At 31.0% G+C, this 20,379-nt stretch overlaps 1 protein-coding gene and 1 long non-coding RNA gene across 6 annotated transcripts in view; one reads left to right on the forward strand and one right to left on the reverse strand.

The window, feature by feature from the left end:
* The window catches only part of LOC111033298, a 21,408-nt gene extending 3,900 nt beyond the window's left edge, over positions 1-17,508 (reverse strand). The window contains exons 1-7 of one of the 5 annotated variants that reach the window (XR_002604394.1): positions 17,119-17,507; positions 16,993-17,043; positions 16,431-16,596; positions 15,215-16,377; positions 14,596-14,880; positions 13,848-14,532; positions 8,683-8,797 (exon numbers count right to left, since the gene is read on the reverse strand). This is a non-coding gene — a long non-coding RNA (uncharacterized LOC111033298). Of the gene's footprint in view, positions 1-8,682; positions 8,798-13,847; positions 14,533-14,595; positions 14,881-15,214; positions 16,378-16,430; positions 16,597-16,992 lie in introns of all 5 variants that reach the window. The other 4 variants (XR_002604393.1, XR_002604392.1, XR_002604395.1 and 1 more) reach the window with 4 other exon arrangements.
* A 201-nt stretch (positions 17,509-17,709) lies between these two features.
* LOC111033312 (52 kDa repressor of the inhibitor of the protein kinase-like) lies at positions 17,710-19,128 on the forward strand. Its single transcript, XM_022313995.1, has 3 exons — positions 17,710-17,713; positions 18,626-18,885; positions 18,952-19,128. Exons 1-3 carry the CDS (start codon positions 17,710-17,712, stop codon positions 19,063-19,065), a joined length of 378 nt encoding a protein of 125 aa, XP_022169687.1. The 3' UTR covers positions 19,066-19,128.
* Positions 19,129-20,379: the final 1,251 nt, after the last annotated feature.

Below are 20,379 nucleotides of genomic sequence, written 5' to 3' on the forward strand. Positions count from 1 at the left end.
CTAGTTTAATCACCCCCGTTTGGCGCGCGACTAACAGAGGGTTAAGTGGGACCCTTAGAATAAAAAGATCTTTATTTGGTTTTTTATTTTTGTGTCCGCTTATCAAGTAGAACTTTTTTTTTTTTTATGATATACACAGCCGAAGCAATGGCAATATCATTTGCCCTAGACCTCATTAAAACAAATTGCATACATAAAGCAGTAATCCTTAGCGACTCACTTAGAACCTTGAGGAGTATTGAAAACATCTCCAATCCAAATGAGATCGCCAGAAAAATCCAGAACCAGATATGCAACCTTACACACACCGGCTACTCAATTACTCTAATATGGACACCCAGTCACAATCAAATTCCGTGAAACGAAAGGGCTGACGAAAAAGCACGCCAAGCTTTAAACTCCACTAATGCCATTAGACCTAATTATTTTACTCTACACGACGCCAAATTCATAACCAGAATAATATCAAACAACATATATCATGGCAACGGGCAAGGATCAAGGTACCCTAAAATTAAACCAAATTAAAAATACCATCCCCACATGGCCCTCTCCACCAAACTTCTCAAGAAAAATGGAAACTGCGATCAATAGAATTCGTATAGGACACACATCGATAACACACCAGTATCTGATGAAGAAGGAAGAACCACCCCTTTGTGCCAGCTGCGGTACTCCCCACACAATTAAACACATTTTTACTGAATGCCTTTTATATGAAACGGAGAGACAAGAAGCAGGCAGCTCAAACATTTTATCAGAAGCCCTCCACCCGGACAACATAAAACACGTTATAACATTTATCTTTAAATCAAACCTTATTAACAATATTTAGGCTGGTGAAGTGGCCGAGTCGACCATTTAATGAGATAAAACAGAGCTACCAAGTACGTGGCGCATTCTAGTTTTATCCATCAAGTATCAACAACGACCAATATCGACCACCGCCTCGCGAGATCAATTTATCAACTGCACGCGATTGTCGTATGAGAATCCAGATAGCGCCGACCGACGCATGATTATCCGAGCGCGCACCACCCGCAGGAAAACTGAGTTTTCCACACGAAAGCTATACAACACAAGTTTGAGGGTTGTATATTCAGAATCAGCGACTTATAAACTATAAGTTTGTTACTCTCAAATATGTAGCACCCACAAGGAGCCAACAAAACGAAGAAAAGCATAACACGAAATTTCAACCGGACCAGCAAGCATCGAACCACAGAAATGCAGGCCGCTCGCCGCCCATTCGTCACTCATACACTCCCCGACGAGCGTCGAGTGACGGGGACCGGGGATGGGGAGCTGGCGAATTGGGCAGTTGACAGAAAAATTGATAAGAGTTTATTCTGATTCAATTTAATGACGGACGATCCTGATATCATAAAACGATAATGGAACGGCTCTCGATCAGCTGATTGCGGCTTGTTTACCTATGATTTGTAGCTGAACCACAGAATCATCTATTCTGTGGCTGAACCTCCGAAAAACACGGAAATGTTAATCATTATGATGTTAGACCCAAAGTGGTAATAAGTAAAAGTTTACTGCCTCGTTGGCTGGATACGTTACGCGGGTCGATCACAAACTAACATCTAATTATCTAATAGTCTGCCCCGGCATTCCATACACTCCACCACCATCGCAGTGTGTCGCGAGTTGTATCAAGTCAATACGTGGCCGTAGCACTGAGCGCCACCGTCCGAGCCGAGTCAGCCAGGTTCACCGACCGACGTATGACAACCACCGGGCAGTACACCACAGTCTGTCGCCATACGCTGCCATTACGATCCAACGTCATTTTTCCACTAGCACACCGCCGATCGAGTAGCGTCCCTGCTGATGCCATAGTCGAGCCGTTCATGCACGGTCGCAACACTAGCTGGTTACCACCGTGCCTCTGATCGTGCCACGTTCCGCGGCCCGGATTAAATTTCCCTCCGCATAATTGTAAATACATTTGTGATATAAGAATAAACCATACGTGACACTACAAAATTGTATTATAAATTATTTATAAAAATAGGTCACCGAATATCGGCGAACCGTTTCATATAGTAAGTGGTTTCAAAAAAATCATTATTTATTGAACTAATTGATTTGAGTATGATATTCGGGCAATGCATTTGAACATTAAGTTCAACTTTTTTTGTTTGATTTTACAACTTCAAATAACTTGAAGAATACAATATATGCGAAATTCGATAAAGACTTTTATAAGTGCTTCAACTTGAAAGTATGATTGGATGTACATTTAAGAAGTAACTAGTTAGTATTAATATTTTATAAGCATGTGATGGCCCCGTGTTACAAGTGCTCATCAATGTCAGCAGATCTCATTTAGCAATGAAAGTTTTAATATTAGAGTGATTATTATTATTTGGAATCAACGAAGATGAATGATAACTGCTTAACTAAAATTTGATATGTTTCATACCTGTAAGACGCATTTGAACAATTGGAGACTACACATTCAGGTGAAACGTCTTTCTTAAAGCAACATATTTTTATTAATTTTTTAAGCTTCATATGTTTTGTAAAAATTCTAGGAAGATGTCTAGATTTGAAGCAACTGAATAACGTATTGAAATAATTTTAGATTGGAATTCTTTGAGAATTATCTGGATGATAAACTTTCTCCCCTTCCTCTGCCAATAACCGACACCACTAAAATAATCGTAATTATTAGCGGTTCTATTAAATCTATAATTAATATAAACAATTTGGATTTTTTTTTGTCTAAAGTATCGGAAACTATGACAATTAGCATTTCTTGTAGGGGTCACGGTTGTGTTTGAGTAACACGTGTATATGTGGAGCTTGGATTCGTCACTAAACATCCAGGTGGTCACCCATCCGGATGCTAGCTACGCCGGCCGATGAATGACACCCATTAGGGACTTCAGAAAATCACCGCACCACACCAAGCCCCAACTGCATTCTTTTTATTTTGTATTTATTGTATATTACATATTATTTTGTATGCCAATTTGATTGTAAATAAACCGCGCACTATGGCTAACAGCATCTTTTGTAGGGATCACGGTAGGGTTCGAGTAAAACGAGTATATGTGGAGCTAGGATTCGTCACTAAACACCCAGGTGGTCACACATCCGGATGCTAGCTACGCCGGCCGATGATTGACACCCATTAGGGACTTCAGCCAATCACCACGCCACACCAAGCAACAACTGTATTCTTATTAATTTGTATTACCTAGTTATTAATAAATATTATTGTTTATAATATTATATTTCCTATTGCTATACGTGAGGAATTGGCTTACGAATAGTGTTTCAACCATTATTTTATCAACTTTAATATAAGTTCACGTGCGATAATTTCATATAATTTTTTAAAGAAATTATTGTAATCATTTAATACTAATTACTATTATTGTCTTACATTAATTTTGTGTATTAACTTTAGTAGATCAATAATCTAAAATACTCCCCATCCAACAACAAAAAGTAAATTTGCCAATACTTGACAATTTGACATGCATATAAATTACTAAAAGTCATACTTTTCTAGAAAATTCGACACCTCCCCACATAGTACTTCACTCCAATATTAAAGATTTGGATTAGTTAAATACGTAAATATTACAATTAGTTGCTTCCAATCTAGTTATACAATTTTTATAGGGCCTAACCACAGTTCCTCTCTGATCTCAACAAATTACTACAGGACTAGTTATTTCATTTCATTTTTTAGGTTAATGTATAAATAGAATGTTATCATTCATCTAAGTTAAACAATGTGCTGTGATAAATTTACAAAAATTATTACAAGGGTAAAAATTGACTAATTATTATGAATTAAGTATAACTAGGGTCACAAAATGAAAAAAATTGTTGCTAAAGTTATTTTTTATGCCGTGGTAAATTTAATGTAAGACAATATCATTATTTCATTAATTATTTTTTATATTCTAAAGCAAAATATTTTTTGAATTACTTATGGAGATATAGTAATCAAATTTCGGATTTTGTTAAACTTTGGTATTTTTAAATTATATGAACTGAAGAGTGGAAAAACATTTTTCCCATTAGCAGTACACCTAAGTTTGTAATTATATTGAAAAGAAATGAGCCAAACATTAGTCCTAACAAACCGGATCAGAACGTAAGCGTCAATAGTGTTACACACATTGTAGCTAATTTGACTTACAAGTCCATGGTAGAAGATAAAGAAGCTATGAAATTCAAGGATGAAGACAAATGACCAGGTGAGTGATTCTAGCAATTTAGCACCTAATTAAATGAAAATAGCTTTATTTCCATAAATTATATTATCCTGTCCTTGTGTTAAAATAAACATTGTTGGGGAATATATTTAAGTCTATATCCAGAATATCATGTTATAAATAAAAACGAGAGATAGTGGGTAAAGGTCGATCATAATGCCTGATGCAAATAACGAATTGGCCGCATTCGTTCTACGTTGTATCGAGACCATTTGACCGCTTCCCGTATAACAGAGCATACGGTGGAGAAAATATACGGCAAGTGCTGAATACCGACCCGCCGGCAGCCGACCGCCAACAAACTAATAAGCAATATGCGTCGAGCACGAACAATAAATAGCGCGGAGGACGCGCTCCGTTGCAACACGCGTCGTACCGGCGGTAATCAACAACTAGAACTTAGAAGCATCTAATACCGGTATCTGATGGTACGGATGAGTGAAACACCACCTCATAATAGTACCCGAGGGAAGACAACATGCTCCGAAGAACGAATAAAATCAGATTCCATCAAAAGGCCCATACACCAAACATCAAGAATCGTTCACGAAGGATGCCGGAAAGTGCTTAAATACACCGCGTGAACGACGTTGAGTACCGTTCCGTTTCACATCGCAATAATCAGTATATCCTCTACTGTTGCGGTGACATGCTGACTACCTAGATCCAATATCAATTGGATCAAACTAGTGTCTAGTCCCGAAGAGCTGTATAGCTATACTAATCCCATATTCCTCCGTACTAGGGGCCAATATTAATTGATCAAAACTAGTCGGACGAGTATTTTTCCCGTCCGAGCCGAGTACCGTCCGCCTCAAACCACTGATACACTGTCCTGATCTACGATCAGTACTGCCGCCATCAGAGCCTCACAACCAACATTCGGCTACTCAGGACCACCGTGAGTCAACGCTAGATAACCGATTTATAACATTTTTTCCTTGTTACACGTTTCTCTTAAATGTCAAGTCACATTAAGTGGCATAATCTGCTTAAAAAGAAAATATTGTATTGAAATAAAATAAAAATGTGAAGAAACAACATACAATAAAAGATAATAATTTTAATGAACAACAAAAAATTAAGTGTTCGTTATTAATTATTACAAAGTTGTGGACAGGTAAAAGCACAACTCGCTCGTTTTCAGACATTTCTGAATGAGCCAAAGTCCAACGTTACACCGCAATTAAGATTAAGAGCCGAGAAAATTCGTGAAGCATGGAACAAATTCAATGCAATTCAAAACAATATCGAAATGTTAGACGTTAGAAATAATGATCAATTCCAATATAGGTCTGCATTTGAAGATCTGTATTTCGATTTAATGACACAAGTCAACAATGTATACAGGGTGAAAATCATAACTTTCCATTAGTAAAACATAAATCGTTAGAGATTCCTACATTTACTTGAAAATTTGAGGATTGGGTTACGTTTCAAGACATATTTTGTGCATTGGTACACATAAATAAATTAATAACAGGTATTGAACAATTTTTTTATTTAAGAAATGCACTAGAAGGTGAAGCAAGTTCATTAATTAAAAATGAAGAAACTTCTTCATCGAATTATGAAATTGCACGGAAATAAGTTACTACGCGATACAAAAATACTCGCATGTTGATTCAAACACATAATATGAAACTCATTTTCGATCTGGAGCCAATTAATATAGAATCGCGGGCGTTAAGCTAAAACAGTTAACTGATTCGCTTAATGCACTTGTCCAAGCATTAAAAGCTTTAAATCATGATCCGTACAATTGGGGTGCATTAGCTTTGCTACTATATGTCATAAACACTAAACTTAACACAAATTCAATGCGTCAATGAGAAATGGACGTGTCGAGAGACGACTTACCGAGTGTACAATTAATGAAGGAGTTTCTGGGTAAGAGAAGTCAAATGTTAGAGTCGGTCGAAAATGAAAAATTATTAACATCCAAACAAAACAATTCAAGTTATTCGTCAACCAAAACCTCAAAATTTGGGACATCAAAAAAAGGTGCATCGCCATTTTTAACAACGTATAAAATGAAATGTTATATGTGTCAGCAACCACACCCAATATATAAATGTTCTGTATTCCTGGCACTTGATATAGCGTCTAGAATAAGAAAAGTCAACAAGCTGAAATTGTGCAGTAATTGCTTAAAAAAATTCGACCATCAGGCAAAACAGTGTCCCGCGAGGAAATGAGGAAAGTGTCAAAAACTACACAATACACTCTAACATCAAGATCAAGAAGCCAATTTTGAAGAAAGAATTATACAGGGTGACGGTTCAAACGATGCACTAGTGGTTGCGCATACCGTGGATGCCACCAATGTCGATAATCAAGTGTCACTGGCGACAGCAATAACAAAGATATCAAGTTCTTCCCGCAAAAATATGCACGGCCGGGTATTACTAGATACGAGTCTCGAAGTAATTCTATTACAAATAATTTGGTACATAAACTCGGTCTCAAACGTTACAAAGTAAATATACCGATATGCAGAATAAGTGAGTCAAAGAACAATATTAAGTACAAAGTAACAGCCGTTGTGTTATCATTAAATAGTTCGTACGTAACGACAATCGAGTTTCAAGTGTGAAGTGTTATCAAAAATAACAGGTTCATTACCACACATCCCTACACACATTGTAACTTGTAAGCATTCCCGACCACATTAATGTCACAGACCCTTCATTTACGTATTCGGGCATTATTGACGTTCTTATCGGAGATGTTACTTATTGGGACATAATGTGTGATGAAAGGTTAAAAACCAAAGAGACTTAATTTTGTCGATGTTTTGTCTACGACTACCCATCCGAATAACGTTTTTTGCAAATACGGACAGTCTTTGGTTTTTAACTTCTCATCACACATTATGCCCCAATAAGATATCTTTTGAACAATATTAAGTACAAGGTAACAGCTGTTGTGCTATCATTAAATAGTTCGTACGTAACGACAATCGAGTTGCCGTATTTGCTCGGATGGATACAAACAAAGAATCCCGAATTATACATGAAGTAAAAAATGTTTACGAGAAACTACGAAAGTCTCAATCATATGGAATGTGTTTATGATACCGGCGAAGAAAAGCAGTTAAAAAACCTCGCTAAAAATATGGATGACAGATTTATAGTTAAACTACTACCATTGTAAGCATTCCCGACCACATTAATGTCGCATACCCTTCATTTACGTATCCGGGCAATATTGACGTTCTTATCAATAACATTTGTTATTTAACAAAATAGAATTATTTTAGAAAATAGAAGAACCATCGTCGAAGCATAATTTCACTGACAAAAAAAGATCGTGTAAAACACATTTTAACGATAACCTCGCTAAAAATGTGGTGCCAGATTTATAGTCAAACTGCCATTCAAAGAAAATTGTCATCAGCTGGGTAAGTCATACACTTTAGCTCAACGAAGATTTCTATCATTAGACAAACGGTCAACAAAGAAACCCGTATTATACACGAAGTATAAAATGTTTACGAGAAAGTACGAAAGTCTCAATCATATTTAATGTGTTACTGTCCGCACTTGTATCTTGTATGTAATTAAGTGAATTAACAACTTTAGTAGAACGACAAAATTACGCGTCGTGTTTGACGGACCGACAAAAACTAATGGTGTGTCAAACATTGTCCGCATTGTCCGTTGGCAAACGGATATTAATACCGAACAACCCTGGTTTGACATAGAAATACGTCTTTTATGAAGTATTTCCTTACTTTTTTGTTCAACTTGATGACACTATTGAGAGGATGTCTACGCACTATTTGTTTGCTCTTTATGTCCTACGCACAACAAAGCAATTGTTGTGCGAGGGATACAGAGAGCAAACAAACAGTGCTCTGACATCCTCTACTGATTTTTTTATTCTATCCCATAAGTCAAGGTTTTCAACCTGTCACTAGGTAGTTTTCCGCTGATTGGTCTAGTGGCGTTTGCAATTCAAGAACCTTTCCTACGTATTCGACATTGTTAACCTAACTATTCTACCTCCACACTTCCTATTCTCCCTCCCTGCAATTCTCACTCTCTCTCCTTTCTCTCCCTCCCACCTATCCACCTTTTCTCACTCAGTATCTCTCTCTCTCTCTCTCTCTCTATATTCCCCCTTTTTTCCATCTCGGCACCTCTCTATCTCACTCTCTCTCTCTCGCGCTCACACACAGTCTCTATAGTGCCTACAGGTCATCGTACCTGATAATCGGTGAAAATATTTAAATATTACAAAAAAAAAATTTAAAATAAAAAAATGTCATACTTGACCAATTTCATAATTTTTATCATAATTTTATTGATAGCTGGAATAGCGTTATACCAGTAGATGCAATACAATTAAATTGAAAAGTTGGGGGCAATACAAACTCTGATCATTTAACAATATCAAATAAATCTACTGAAAAATAAAAAGTACATACCACATGTTTTCTGCTATACAACTAAGTCTTTGAAACACTCACGTCAACACATTTCATACTGCGTAATATGACATTGTACTCAAAATTGCCAAATTTTCTCTGGCGAATAGCATCTCTGAAAAAAACGCAGCCTATATAGTAAAATGTTCAACAATATACGTATGAGCTATTTGTTATTAGAAATTACAGATATTATATAGCTAAAATAATCGCTTTAAGTTTTAGCTTTCATCTTAACTACACGTAGTTATTATGTGTTAAATTGTGTTTTGACTATTTTATTATCTTATAGAAAACGCCGTTATAAATATTCAGTAAAAATGTCATATATATACACGGTATTTTGTTTTTTTGAGAGTTACATCAAAAACCAAAATCGATTTGGTCGAAACCGGGTTTCTGTAAAAATTCACTTTTTTTCCTTAATTTTTTGTTTATTTTTCCGGCTGCTTTTGAAAACTATTGAGAATTTTTTTGTTTGGACTCCTCGAAGTACCGATACTATTCACATTTCTAACAGAAAAGATGCTGTTAAAGAAAATCGAGGCACTTTTACTTTCCCAAAATAACGTGAAGACAGGAACAAAAAAACTTTAAAATATAAATTGTAAAATCAATACATTAATTCATCGCTCCGCTCGAAATCTTAAGAAGTTACACAGTTAAAATTGAAATAACTTTAATTTCTTAACTCGTACACACCTAAGTAACTACACAATTTTAGGATATCTGAAAGCCTGTGTGTACATATTACCCAACATCTTATAAAGATACCTATGCTAGTATAAAAGTATATTTTTCATAATTACTCGTACGGGGTGGTTACTGGTTAAGATGGCGAGTTTACCACTCTGTGAACATTTTTGTTTTTTAGATACAACTAAAATATAACGTAATATTAATGTATAATAGAACAATGAAATATATATAAGATATAACACTAAATTAATAGTGTCCTGTAACTAATAACTTTGGATTTAAAAAAAATTACAAGTTCTAAAATAAAATTGTGTCTCATGAGTAATCACTCATAACGGATATTTCTAAATTGAACCGTATAATGTATGTCTATTTCAAGTAATTAAAAATAAGTTATAATAATTAAATTACCCTAAGATTAGGGAGCGGAAAATGACGACGACGAGGTGCGTTAGTATATTATAAATTATAATTATTTGATCTCTCGTATTTTATGCATTTACTCTCAGAAATAAAATATGTGTCTACATAGGAGTAGCATATTTTTCATGAAATTAAATTTTTATTTGAAGTATAAAAAGTAAATTTAACCACCCAAAAAATATGAAACCAAAATTAATTACTTTAAACATCGACGCTTTCGGGCTTCGGCGGAATCCTTGATTATTGTGTGTGCACTGCGGAATAAATCAGATACCTATGACTGAACTTAAGTTTTGCTTTGCTAACTGAAATTTTAGATCGATTACGTCTTTGCAACTACTAAGACAATCGCCACGGATTTCATTATAATTTATAATACGTCAATATGATAAAACCATAGATGGATATTACATTACAAATTTTTATATCAAAGAGGTCCGTGTTTGAGATTTGATCATTAAGATAATGAAATGAGATATAACAATAACCAAAATAGTTTATAATTTTAAAATTTAAATTACAACAGTAATATATAAAGTACCTATTATTTTAATTTTTAGTTAAAAAATTGATAAAGGTAGTGTTTAAATATTCGAAGCACAAACATTTTTTTTATGAGTTAATAAATAAAAATCTTATTTTAAATAAATGTGATTTCTACTTTTTAGATTTAACATAACGGTATTTAGTGCCTAATGCATCACATTTACCGTATACCGACTAACCAACCATAATTTGTAAAATTTCAAGTTAAATCTGTTCTCTGAATACTGACGAGCAAGAAATTAATAATTAATATTTTATGTATTCATTTTGAGTGCATGCATTGGTTAGGTATATTTTAAGCTATTCAAGAATATTTAAATTTTGAAATTTCCTTATTTAATTTCCGATGGAAATTCAAAAATCAGCAGAGCGACTTTCCCAGCTTTATAAAATAATGTGATGTTTGATGTACGACGGCGTCATTTTAATTCGCGGTTCGACCACAAACAGACGGCATAGTAATATTCATACATTACTTAACATTTATATAAACTAAAAATAAAAATTGTTGAGTTTATAAAAACTCCTGTGTACTGTTCTACTGTAATATAACTAGTATGTACAACACTATTTATATCTATTTAATTTTATAAATATGTTATTATTCTGCAACCTGGATATGCCATCGTTGTTTGTGATACCGTATTTTTCTGTGTTGCGCGCTCAGGAACAAAAAATATACAACTACTTCACCCGGGTAGCAAATCAAATTTTAATTTTCGACTCTTCGGAGTTCGGGTAATATATAGCTACAAGGCGTCATATGATGAGTGCAGATGCCATATCGAGGAACTTCTTTCTTCATCTAAATCCGAATTGAAAAAATCGAGATTTTTTATAAAAATTACTTGAGTAGAATGTAATATGTGAGTAAATGTTTATTGTTGCCATACACATTTCTCTTTTGTTCAATGCAATTATTAGAAGTGTTAATCGTGTCCGGTGAGTGACGACGATCGGCTTTTGCCATAGATGATAGGTATTATAATATAATATGTTGTCATCAGTTTTCGAGTTTTTGACTTCTTTGGATTACACAGTACATTTATAATTTCAAATTCCGAAACAGAATATTATTGGGAGTGTTTAAATCTATACAATGCAGAACACGGCACTCTGAGTATAGGCCATTTAGATTTTTAGATACACTATGACGCGAGTCAATTTTTACGTCCGGCATCAAACAATATTGTTTTTAGTCTTAACGGTTAAACTATAACTTAACATAAAACTCTAGAAGTGTCGAGACTTGAAAAAAATTCAAAATTAGGCTTTGAAATTTACAAAAATAATAAAAAAATGGATACTTTAATCGTGCCTATAATATTCTCTCTGGGCTCGGCAATAATATGTTATAAAACAATATTATTCCATAATAGTGTGCAGTCACCGATGTATTTGCAACAAAATTGTGTGGTTATATTATACTACTACACTATAGTGTAATAAATAATATAATATGTATACAGCCGCGTAGGTACCTAACTAAGGCTCTCGCATAAAGGTAAGTGGCGGGGGAAAAAAATGTATCGCTTCCCTCGTACCTGCCTATATTTATTGTTTTATATTTTATAAACTTACCCAACAAATTAAGTACTACAAGTCTACAAGTAGGTATAGTTTATACTTTGCAGATGTCGCTGTGGGTATTTCTTAAAATAGATAGTATTTTAAAAAAAAAATCATGAACATTTTAGGTTGTTAGTTAGGTACACATGAATTTACTAGACCAATTTGAATTAGTTAATTAAAAAAAGTTGTTAAATTAAGTACCTAAATAATAAGTCACACGTCACATATGTCACATCGTACCATGCTGATATAGTAACACAAGATCCAAGTGATATGCATTTCCAATAACATTAAGATGTAACAATTAATGGTGAATACGGTTTAATGTTTTTAATATTATATGTTCAACAATTATTCGTAATATTTTTTGTTTTAAAGGAAGTTTCCGAAACGTACATCAATGAATATCAGTTTTAAATTTTTTCAAACTTATAAGCCATATAACAGTTAAAAATTGCATTTACTTGTTAAAATCTGTATATATGTTATGTTTAAGGTAGTAGGTACATTAGTTACACGATATAGACACATAAATAATGAATAAATTATTTAAAAAATGTGATTTTATATCTTTATTAAAAAAATTATATAACTGAAATTGAAAATATAAATATATATATTTTTTAGTTAAGGTTTGTAGTATTATATTGATAGGACATGTTTACTTTGATGAACTGATTCAGTGAATTTTTGATCATAAGAATCATAAGTCAACTTGTTCATTTGTTTGTGACCCCCGAAAAATTTAATTTGTGGAATCATTAATCAAATATTCGATGAGTTGTTTCTTATCATTATTATACAAAATTAAATCAAATCACATAATTCTAGTTCACACATTAATATAAGTCTTAAGTTAGTAAACTAGGTTTGAATACAAAATAGTTATTCATAAGAATGGAAATATCTATTATCCAAGGAGTCAATATTTCCATTTTTCGTTTTAATTGATGACATTTCAATTTAGATAATGTAAAAAAATTATTTTGTTGACATATCAAAATGACAATAAATAAAAATCATCTAGATCCTATGTAGTTAAGTAAAAAGTAATAATATTAGCCAACAAACTATATACAGTAATTAAAGATCAGATATTTATCAATAGAATAATATGGACAACTTGCTGGACAGTGAAATGATATAATTTAATCTTTAAGTCAGGTAAATCAATCACCCAGGGAGATTTTATTTAAAAATAAATATTTTAGCAAATTGAAAATGGAAATGATTTCTTAAATAATATTTTAAGAATTTCATATTTTATTTTATTGTTTATAATTGTATATCTACGAATAAGAAAAATTGTAATACCTTAATTATAATATAAAAAATTTTAAAAAAGTTCAAAAAAATACAAAATTGGTTTGTTTGTCTTTTAAAAATGTTTTATTTGTAATATGTATTTAAATATTTGTGGGATTATTGAATAATTTAGTTTTATAAAATAGTATGTTTTTGTACATCAACTGTCAAAAGTAGCTGAAGTTAATTGTTATTAACAAGATGAATACCTTTATCTAACTTGAAGACAAATATTTCCAAAAAATAAACAAATGACGTTACTTGGCTTATAGAAAATAAAACCAAAACTTTGTTGGTAGCATATATTTTATCAAAAACAGTAGTTGACTCTAATGTAAATGTATATTAATAAGTAGAAATTATCAATGTTTTTTTATTTTTTTATTTTTTTAAGAAGTTTAATACCTATCTTATACCTTTTGATCTGTTTTGTCACCTTTATTTAGCTAAGCTTGTAAATAAACAATAAATAAAATATTTCTACATTTTAGCTATTGGTAAATTTAAAAGTACTTGCAGTGCTTGGATTTTTTATTTATTTGTATTGGATCAGCACCATCTTATACATTAACTTAACACCATTACAAAACAATATTAATTTTTAAACAGCAGATACCTACATTATATTTTAATAATATTTAAGCAAGTCAAATCTTCAGCTTAACACTTTTCTTCGTACAAAGAATAACATTTATCATATATGTTATCCAGAATTTGTCTTCTAAAACTAAATCTGCAAGAATATTGTTCATGTGCTTGCATGGCTCTAAAAAATTGGTATAAAAATGAACAACAGAAGACCTATTGGAACTGAAAAACACAAAATACTATATTAATTTTAGACTTCAAAAAGAAATTCATAGATTTTTAACAAATAAAATAACCTACATAATATTACATAGTATATTGTGATCTTTTTTTTTATTATTATTTTCTCCTTTGTTTACCTACAATGGGCTCTACAAGAAGTTAATTTATAAGTCCACGTTTAAACACTGTACCAATTACAGTGATAACTGATTTGAGTAATTACTAAAATAAAGTATTTAAAATACTACAGAAATACTATCTAATATCTATAGTAAAGTATTTGAAATAATTTTCAAATACAAAACAAAAAAATCAATTTAATTCTGAGTCATTCGTAATATATTATATTAATCGAACATTTGAGTGTTGCATTTTAAGAACATATTTGTTCAAAATGTTGATTCGTCATATTTGTTCTTTTTTAGTATTGTTGCATCACCAACACTAAACACTCTCTACTGATGCACTGCTAGGTAGTTCACAAATACCTGAAAACTAAGTACAAATGTTTTTGTAAGATTACTAGTAATAGTATAAGAAGTTTTCAACTAATCTTACTTTTTTGATAGTGGGTAAATTATGCAAACATTCTAAAGTCTTTATTGGAGATGAGCCCAAATATCTATCTATTTCATCACTAACTGTTGATTTTTCCTCTCGGGAATTTTGTGACCAGGTTAAAAAGGTAGATAAATTATCTTTCATTTGTTTATCTTCTACATCATTATTGCCATTATCACTGGTATGTAAGTCATAACAAGCACTTTTTAAATAGTGGGTGGCAGACTGCAGCAGTAATTAAAAATTTGTCTATCAAATAATCGGCAAACCTTGTTTTCATACCTAAAAAACCAAAGTTATTATCAATAAAGTTTGCTTATTTTAGCTCATGAGTATATAAATGTAGGTACTACACAGAAATATAAATATAAATAATAGATCAGCTGATTAAAATTTTACATTATACATCAGTAAGACTATATATTTACTACTTAGTAGATAGTATTTACCAATAAAGTAAACCAAAAACAGCTAAAATGAAAAGAAATTAAATGTGTACAATTTAAGTACTTGGCTAAAAAAGATTAATATATTTTTTTTTTTTTATTAGCCATTAGTTAAAACCATTACGGATTAATATATTTATAAAAAATATTAATTATTATTTATTACATACCATTAAGTATGACAGTCACCAGAGGTTTCAAATAATTAGAAACTGTTTGATCACTTGTCATTAATTCATATTTATAAATGAATTCTTCAATTATAGGTAGGAGATGACCAAAGTACATGTTAGTATCACCCTGGAGTAAATCCAAGCTTATTGAAATTGGCCCCATAATTGTTTGATATTGACATATGAAATAAATATCACCATGTTCATAAAAAATATAGATAAAATAATTAATAATTTTTTAAGATTTACAATTTACCAGCCAATAGCCAATTTTTCCATTATTATTCTAAACTTAAGTTCATTATTTTTAATTTATTTATTAAGCAGCACCACTACATCATACAGTGAATTCCAACGTGTCTCGTTGGGTGTAATTAAATAAACACCAAGATTTTATTTAAATAAATCAGGTGACTTAGTTGAGCGATCTTGTTTATTCCACAAAGCGGTAGACTTGGCAAAAGTGCTTCTTGACTGTTTTTTGTATGCAAGATTAGACAAAGCTTTTTTAGAGTCCTAGAAAAAACAAGTTATACAAATAAATTATTTTATTTTGTATTTAATTTGTACAAATTTGTAATTAATAATAAAAAATTAAACAAACATAATTTATTGATATTTAAAATTGAAATTTGGGTATACATAATAGAAAATAGTTAAAGCCAATCATATTCATACTTAAATCTTAGAATATATTTTTCATATATTTTTATCATTTAAATTGAAAGAAAATTTAATTTTTAAATGTATTACAACTCATACAAATTTGATTATGATTATTAAGTGTTAAACCTACTACCATTGATTATAAATACTTGTATTTATAATCAATGCTACTACCTAATAGTTTTGTCCTGATCACTATACTTGCTCAAAATATATTCTTTTCGATAAAAATATTTTTAGTATTTTATAATTTAACTATATTAGGTTATCTACTTAAATAAATGTTTAATTATCATTGTTGCTATTAAATGTATTGTGTGTGCACAACATCGATGGTGTTTTGGTAATGCATATGGCAAATCATGGTCTTCATCATTTAGAATGTTCAAGTTGAATGTGTCGATTTTTTTTAAATCATTAACAACCGTATCATTCACTAGCAATGTACCAGTGTATAGTCATGAAGATATCAACTACTTTTGTTAATGCTGCAACTAAAAACCATTTAATAAAACAAAAAATAAAAATAAACAATACACATTCTTACTTTGACTAGTTAATTTTTTGTTCTTCAAAAAATCTTCTAAAACTGGTTGTTTTAAAGAACTACCAGGATTATGCTTCAATGATCCATCATTGAGTCTCTTTAAACAGTTTTTGTTCCCTGCATAATCAATGTGATCAATTTTCTTTAATATAGTTGAATGTTGTGTCTGAATAAAATGAAATAATATAACCTTTTACTTAACATTATAAGTTTTGATAAATAATTTACATTTTTTGATCAGTGGCGCAACTGGGATTTTTTTTTGAGGGGAGGGGATTATTTATTTTATTTTATTTCATATACACAAGAATACTAGGCCCCTCTGAGATGACTCATGTGGGGGCCCAGGAAAATACATAATATAGAATAACGTAGAATAATGAGATCTATGATACATCTTAAGCACTTGAAATTTGACTTTTAAAAAGCTGTGCGCCACTATTTTTGATGTATTTTTGTAATATATTAGGTATTTGTGTGGTATTTAAAATTAATTTAACACACAAGATATTAGATGAGGGTCACCTGTCATAGGCAGGTATGAAATTAACATTGTACTTACGCTTAAATGTTTTCTTATATTAGAGTTTGAACGTGAATCCACCCTGTAACACTTTGTATCGACACAACTTAAGCACTTCACTTTCAGTTTCTTGTAAAAAAAATTATAATCAATGACTCTTAATACTTAAAAATATTTTTAATAATTTGGCCATGGTAAAATTGGTTCTTCTAAATCTGCAACATGAACGACTTCGGAAGAAGAATAACAATCACTCATTGTATTACAATTTAAAACAATTTAAACAATGAAAACAAGAGTATACGGTTGATGTAATACAATTATTAACAATCTTTAGGAACGTAAAGCAGACAACTACAGCGAACACGATACGAATATTGAATAATATGAACCCAAGTAATAAATATTACAATAGTGTAAAACAGCGTAGAGGGCTATAATAAAAATGCAATATTGTAATAGTGTATAAAATTGTGCAAATAACAAATAATAATTGGCAATTGATTATTCGTGGTCCGTACGCACAAAAATAATATTATTTTCTAATAAGATAATACCATATTCTACATAATATTATTATGCTACTATTATAGCCATATTCATTTATTTATAGCAGAATCAGTTATCAGTCAATATCAATGTTTATGTTTTTTATTATATTAATTATAGCTTTTAATTAAGAATAGGCCGCACCCGCATATTATGTTGTCTCCGTACGCAGTAGTGCAGTACACAGAACACACGTATATTTCAATCATGGGTACGACATAGCTAATGTTCGTATACAGTGGCGTATTTACGGGGGGGGTCCAGGGGTACTGGACCCCCCCCAGAACCTCTCATAAAAAAAAAAAAACTAAAATTCTTACATATTTGCAGAACCCGATTTATGTAAGCACGCTCGGTCGCGCGGATATAGTTTTTTCCCGTGAACAAAATATAATAGCATGGTTTTAAGTAATAAGACGTATTATAAATTTATAGTAATGTTATTCTGACGACAGTTTTTCTATGTAACGACCTTATACGAAGTGCGATAAACCGATAAAATTAATAGGTATCAAGTACCCGTATCTTTGAAATATAAACTTTATCACACAGAAAAACGATTATGGATGGATTTGTGTGTATAGCAATTAGCAATATTTGTGTAGCCAATAGCCATATATGGATAGGTATAATAAAATATAAATTAGTGGCTTTTATAAGATATTACACATTTTCTATTAGTCTCATTTTGCCTTCAACAACTATACGAGTAACGTGTGAACCAGTGAACAAGTGTTTATTGTATTTTGATCAATATTAAGTAAGTACACAATATATTGCTTTTATTATGTCTCAGCAAACTTCGTTAAGCCAATTTTTTAAAAAATCAAATGATACAAATGTTCTACAATTTGACCATCACAAATCTTCAGTTTCCGTAACTTCTCCAAATAAACGACCAATTTCACCAAATATAGATAATAATGTCAAACGTATCAAAATGTCAAAAAAATCTGACAATACTGAAACAGAAAATGAACATAATTTTAACAATTTCGATATTGGATTTTATTTTAACCGCTCGTTAACAGATGTAGAGAAAGAAGAAGTTCTTAAAAAAATTTGGAAGCCCGAACCTACTTTTGAATTCCCTAATACTGTTATATTTAGTGGTAAAGATAAGCTGTATTTTATGAAGAAGATTTAAATGGTAATAATTCAATAATAGAAGAGTTCCAACTGTGGCAAAGAAAACTTAAAAAATTGGAAATAAAACCAAAAAATTCAATTGATGCACTGAAGTTGTGTAATGCAGACATATATCCAGGAGTTAATAAGTTATTTCAAATTTTGTCTACACTTCCTATATCTACGGCTTCAAACGAACGGACTTTTTCATCACTAAAACGAATTAAAACATATCTACGAAATACAATATCTGAGGTAATAAAATATTATTAAGACATTTTAATTTTAAAACTAATATTTGTGGTTGTTTTGTTTTGTTAGAAAAGACTTAACGGATTGGCTATGTTAAATATTCACAGGGATCTTGAAATCACTGTTGATGAAGTGATAGAGGAGTTGGCAAAAAAATCTAGACGACTGGAATTTATTTTATAACAATACTTTTCATATGTAGTGCTTAATACAATATATAAATATATAATATTACATAAGACTATACTATTATATATTTTATTCAACTTCCTCCAAAAACTTCATAAGGACGTAACTATTATAAGATATCATTTTTTATATTAATTATGTAAAAACTGAGGACCCCCCCCAGAAAAATTTGAAAATACGCCACTGTTCGTATAATATTTCGAATTTCGATATAATACATGTTGGTAGGTAACGATAACGTACCGTTGCGATCTTCGTCGACGATAAACAGACGGTTTCCCGGAGTAAAAAATATTTAGTTAAGCTAAAGATATTTAATTAATTAATTATATTTAAACTAAAGACGAAAACCAAAATCGATATCAAATTATTCATAAATTATAAATATATATATTATTACAATGACATTATTATTATTTGACAAGGAATAAAGAATAAAGAATTAAAGGAATAAAAAAAAGTATTCAATAAAATAATATTCAATAGTAAAAAAATGTATTTAAAATACCGTTCAAATACTTCAAAAATAAAAGTATTTTAAAAAGTATTCAATACGAAAAAAAGTATTTGAATACTTTTACTCAAATAATTTACAACAACAACACTGATACTGATACAGGTAAATATATTAAAAATGTTCTCATGTATATATTATATTATATTAATTTAATACAATTATTTTTATAGATTCACTAGTGTCTAGTGTATAATATTGATACTGAAGATTTTTTTGCTGACTCGGCTGCTAATCATGGGGTTAGGAAAAAAAAGCAAGTGAATAAAAAGCAAGTGAAAAAAAAGCGAAAATCAATTATTATTATTATAGGTATAAATTTTACATAAAAAAACGCAAATGCCTGCGTGATTTATTAAAAAATACCTAGTGCTACTTATTAAAGTTACCTCCCCCCTAAGTTTAAATTGGAAGTAGTGTCACTGGACACTCCCTTCCCTCATGATTTTCATGTCCTGTAATTTTTGTTCATCATATTTACTTATTATATAAATTGTATATAGATTGTAAATTTTCTTAAATAAAAAAAAAAAAAATAATAACAAAAATTACTACTAAAGTATTCATTTTAGGATTATAACCTATGCTATAGCATACTAGTGCATTATTTTGATCAAACTTATATTTCGGGAATAAATAGACCAATTGGAATTTCACGGCCAGGTAAAAAAACTAAATTTCGAAATATTCTCCCAATCTTCCCGCCTGCTACGTAGAATGTACACGAAACAACTATTAAAAATGCAGAGCGTACTAATAATCAAACAGAAGGATTTAATCATCGATTTTCTAAA

The sequence above is a fragment of the Myzus persicae genome, unplaced genomic scaffold (assembly GCF_001856785.1).
Source record: "Myzus persicae strain clone G006 unplaced genomic scaffold, MPER_G0061.0, whole genome shotgun sequence".
Taxonomy (NCBI): Eukaryota; Metazoa; Arthropoda; class Insecta; order Hemiptera; family Aphididae; genus Myzus; species Myzus persicae.

Excerpts from the sequence above, each read along its gene's own strand:
- LOC111033312 (XM_022313995.1), top strand. Across the intron at positions 18,886-18,951 it reads TACGAAATACAATATCTGAG|AAAAGACTTAACGGATTGGC; the intron begins GTAATAAAATAT and ends TTGTTTTGTTAG.